This window comes from Pinus tabuliformis, chromosome 9 (assembly GCF_031772625.1).
Source record: "Pinus tabuliformis cultivar Carrire ecotype Pingquan chromosome 9, CPIR1, whole genome shotgun sequence".
Taxonomy (NCBI): Eukaryota; Viridiplantae; Streptophyta; class Pinopsida; order Pinales; family Pinaceae; genus Pinus; species Pinus tabuliformis.
In genome coordinates, this window is record NC_142307.1 from 1,217,178,988 (window position 1) to 1,217,183,936 (window position 4,949).

Below are 4,949 nucleotides of genomic sequence, written 5' to 3' on the forward strand. Positions count from 1 at the left end.
CACCTAGCGCTCGTCCTCACCGTCGGCTCGCCCGATGCGTGGGTGCGCTCATGGTCGGCTCGAACGCTGTCCTCCCACCATATATAAACGCAAACATTCTCCATACTTGCGCGCACATGTCGTTATGGATGGCTCGTCGTTATGGAGCGTTGCATCTTATACTTAGTCGATTTTTTTGTGACGAAGGGAGCGCACGCTCGTGCCCAAGAACGCAGGGCGTTACAGAGAGTCCTCTTGGTGATATAATTAAAACTCTATAATCCCTCTTCCAAAATAAACATATTTATTAAGATTACTAATAAATATTAACCTTAGAGATTCCTCAAAACTGAAATTTTACTCATATCCATTATAAGAAAATAAAAATAACTCTATAAAATATTTAAATAATATCTATTCATAAAATTTTTTACACCTAATTAATTTTAAGTCTGGATAATAAAATTAAAATTTTAAAAACCCTACTCCAAAATAACCCTGCATTAAAAAACTTATTAACATAATTACAGAACCATGGCCGTGACAACTTTTAATCCTCCACTTGAAGATAATGCAGTGCCACCTGTGCCACTGGATAGGCATGCGGCCGTATACAACATCATATACAGGCTGTTAAATTCTCACCCGTAGCGAGATATCTTATCCTTTGTGATTATGTACGCCCCTCTACAAAACATAATGGCTGGCAATCATTAGGTCGCATTTCACTTGCTTATTCCCATTTTTAATCGGCTCTATAACTCGATTATCGCCATGCTTAGCCCCTTTTCCACCTTTGGGTAGAGTTTAGCTATGTGCCATGCCATTTTTCTTCTCGTTGCTCATGCACTGCATGGTTGGCCCTGTTGTGGGAGTTTGTTGGCTCTAGAGGCATCGATAGCCATTGCCCTACTTTTGGTGCAAAGCTCCCTAATTCCAGCGGAATTCTTCTGGTTCGTCTGCGTATCGAACTATCCAACATTTGCAGTCCTCTGGTTCCGCCTGTCTTCTAGATGATCGTGCCTGATTACAACTTGCAGGTTCCCCTGAGAGCCCAGATCTCCCTTGCGGCCGAGCACTCTGTTCCTCTAGGTTTTTCGGTCGATTTCCATTTCTAAGTTCAAATTTGAATGACTCTGCTGAATGCTTTTTGTAATGCCAAACCATAGAATCTTTGTTCAAGGTCAGGCATGTATGCGTGCTGGCAAAATCAATTTTGTATTAGCATTTTTGTTAGTATGTCCAGATAAGAAAACACTGTAATATCAAATTTTTATACATGTGTTATTGGTATCAAGGTATTCCTTAAAGAAAACTAGTAACGTTCAGTGAATACTCGTGTTATTGGTATCATGGTATTCCTTAAAGAAATCTCGTAACGTTCAGTCAATACTCATGTACTCTTTAAAGAAACATATAATTATAAAATAGTGTTATGATTTTTAATTTTTATATTGTAAAGATGTAGAAAGTAAATAAAACTCAGCAAACAATCGCTCTTGACAATGTTCCTTTTAGTATTTATTATATAGACATGGAAAAGTTAAACCGCGCTGAAATATTTCGTAAAATTAAATGCAACTTAGATAACATTTTTGCCTTTTTAGAAATATTTTTAACTTGTAGTCATATATAGCATCACTATGTATGAAACAAGATTACAGGTCATTGAATAATTTGGTGTGGCAATCATGACGTATATAGTTTAAATTACAATCGAGTGGGATAAGAGTGAGAAGGTACAACCAATCAAAGCTTTATTGAATAATTTGGTGTGGCAATCATGACGTATATAGTTTAAATTAAAATCCAGTGGGATAAGAGTGAGCAGGTACAACCAATCAAAGCTTGTGGCTGGCTTATCAAGTCAAAGTTCACGATAACCTCTTTAAAAAGGATGCTTTCACCTAATCCCACTAACTTACTCTCATAGATTTTGAAATACAAGTGTTCGCATTAAAAAAATAATAAAACATAAAATGTTTAATGGAGCACCCCAATCCAATTGCGTATGTACCAAACCATACGAGAAGACAATATTTTCTAAAACTTGAGTCAAGGAGCAGAGTTACAGTAGGAATTCTCCACGATTTTTTACAATCATACCCGCAACATAACAGAGTGGGCGAGTGATGGATGGTAGGGAATTATCAGCCGGCAGGGACGCACTACACAGTTCGATCAGATCACTGACAGGGGAATAGCTGTAGCTCTAACCCTGGAGGCGCTTCTACGTCGCGCTCCTCCTCCTTGTTTACATCGTCCACGTGACCTTACGAACATTCAGTGGGCGTAACCCCATCCAGAAAACTTCTCGTTTTAAAACGGCCGTTACCCTTTTGAACGGTTTCTTCTGCTTCTTTATACTTTTCTGTAGCTGCAGCACCACTTAAATCTGTTTGTGCAGACCGGGAATTACACATATTGAAGTCCTCCCACTGGAATGAGGGTTTCCAGGGCGATGTACTGCTTTGACCAGCATCTGACGAGCCTTGTGGCTGCTGCATGAGGGGCGGGACCGTCAACATCCGATCTACCTCCACTGCATTAATACCTCCTGCGCTTATACTACTACCACTGAAGTTCACCCTCTTTCTTTTCAATAGTTTCTTTGTTTCTTCGATTCTGTCTAACAAAGCCATAAATTCCTCCACATCATCTTCATTGTCCAAAGCTGTCCGGGGGCGTTTGAACCTCTCCTTCTCTTCCTCCTCTTCTTCTGTTTTAGTTTGTGACGCTTCCTCTGATTGTTTTGGAAAGCATACTGCTGATTCGAGCGGCATCCATTTCGAAACCTCAGAATTCATGTCCATACTTGTAAATCCTTTCTTTTAATAATGTTCTTCCCTTATTCAAAACACCACAATACGTTAATCAATCTAAGCAATTAACAAAATACAATCTATATATTTAAGCAAAGAGACATGGATCTTTCATAATTTAGATCGTACCAGAGTATTGCTGCAACTAATTCGAATTTAAAGGCAAATGGAAATTGCAAATGTGCTTGTGGTTGTCAAACGTCTCGCTTCTATTTATAGAGAAAAGGGTTGAACAAAGAAATGAAAAAGTAAACTAACCTTACACCGCCGCGGATTTTTTCCCGTTATCGTCCATCAATCGCTGTGTATTTGTATAAGGAACATCGGAAAAAATTGAATAATGAGGGAAATTGAGTGGTATACATAATTCAATGATGAACATTTGTTGAATTAATGAAAAGTAAAATTAAAGAAACGAGTTCTTAACTCTCAGTCGCACCTAATTCTCTGGGTGGGCTTAACATGTTAACCTTCCGTCATCTAATTGACGTCAGCTGCCGACACCTTTGATTAGGTCGTCCCTGTGGATGTGATTTTAAATACATATTTTGTGACATGATAAACGGGGCCGAGAGATCCTAAATACTTTCAGAAGACGTATTTAAAATGCTTTCTATAATAAAATGGTGAAACAGATATAATAAGATGGTTATAAGAGCAAGCAGGACTGCCATTTATTCCTAACCTTGTGTGCAATTTAAGACAGCAGAATTTTGCATAAAAATAATGAAAAATGTAAAATGATTTCTGGTTTTATATATACATATAGATATACAAAATTTGAATATGAATTATATAATAATGCAACAAAAATTTATGGAAGGGTATGATTCATGAATGGTACGAAATTTTTTAGAAAAAAGTGAACAACATTTTATTTAGGAAATGTAATCAGCAAAATTTTAGGAGATATAAAAGATTTAAATCTGATTCAACTTTCATGTTTAAGTTGGTGAGGAAAAAATGGTTTATATGGGTGAAGTTTAATTTTCTTTCTAAAAAATTTTATTAATATGATATAATTATAACAAATATAGATCATGTTAATCACCAATAAATCAAATTTTTTGAGGTAAAAAGAGATCACTTATAATTTTTTCTGATTTATATTACATTTTTTAATATATAAAATAGATCAAAATTCAATCTCCATAAAATAATGAGGCTGCTTAAGTTATTTTAATTAATAAAAAAATTAATTTTTCTTTTGTTTTATTAGATAGATAGATAGATAGATAGATAGATAGAATGAATAATTGAAAACAAAGGAAAAACTAATTTTGTTATTATTGAGCTTGTTTAAACCTTGTTTAATTTATAGATATGGTTTATAGAATTTTAATTTAATTATTAATAATTATTAAATAGATGATAGAGATTTAATTTTGAAGGAATATTCTAAAATACTTTTAGAAATAGTGACAAATTAAAGATTAATAATATTCTCAAAAGTAATTATGCCTTTCCTATCATTTTAATTCAATTAATTAATTAAAAAAGTGTCATAAAAATATGAATTACGATTCTTTGGGCACGTAATATTAATAAGTTATAGTGTTGAACATGATATTGCAATTAAACCTATATAATTAAAAATGTTGCTACATAATTTTTTAGAATATATATATATATATATATATATATATATATATATATATATATATATATATATATATGTGTGTGTGTTTAATTCATATATTATTGTTTTTATTATTAATAATAATAATTCCAAATAAAATTATAATTTAGTTTAAATTTTATGATTTTTTAAAGTAATGTGAAATGTAGTATAAAAGAAGTGTTTTGATGTTTATTTGTTTTTACTAATCAACTAATTCAAATCACAGTGTAAAAGAAATATATAATTTCTTAAATAATTGAGTTAGTCTATAACGCATTAAAAAATATATTAATAATAATTTATTTTTTTTAATTAAATTAATGGTATATGGTTGAGATTTAAAAATAACTTTAATTTCTGTGTGTTTTTAATATAAGGTTGATGCACTTATATAAAATCAATAACAGTTCTCTTTTAATTGTAAACTTAATCTACATTAATAAAATTAAGTAATTAATTCAAATTACTTGTATATTTTCATTTTCCTTAAAATTAATGAAAAAACAATAAATTGTACTTAATTTTCC

The 4,949-nt window shown here is 32.5% G+C and overlaps 1 protein-coding gene across 3 annotated transcripts; it reads right to left on the reverse strand.

Moving 5' to 3' along the window:
- Positions 1-1,755: 1,755 nt before the first annotated feature.
- LOC149152919 (uncharacterized) lies at positions 1,756-3,145 on the reverse strand. Of its 3 annotated transcripts, none has more exons than XM_089444453.1 (2): positions 3,060-3,145; positions 1,756-2,821 (listed from the first exon to the last, which is right to left on the reverse strand). In XM_089444453.1, exon 2 carries the CDS (start codon positions 2,790-2,792, stop codon positions 2,253-2,255), a length of 540 nt encoding a protein of 179 aa, XP_089300579.1. In that variant the 5' UTR covers positions 2,793-2,821; positions 3,060-3,145; the 3' UTR covers positions 1,756-2,252. The 3 variants fall into 3 exon arrangements, with proteins under 3 accessions (XP_089300579.1, XP_089300578.1, XP_089300577.1); XM_089444452.1 differs by lacking the exon at positions 3,060-3,145 and adding an exon at positions 2,931-3,007; XM_089444451.1 differs by lacking the exon at positions 3,060-3,145 and adding an exon at positions 2,931-2,988 and having other exon boundaries at positions 1,756-2,826.
- Positions 3,146-4,949: the final 1,804 nt, after the last annotated feature.

Excerpts from the sequence above, each read along its gene's own strand:
- LOC149152919 (XM_089444453.1), bottom strand. The coding sequence starts at position 2,792 with ATGGACATGAATTCTGAGGTTTCGAAATGGATGCCGCTCGAATCAGCA.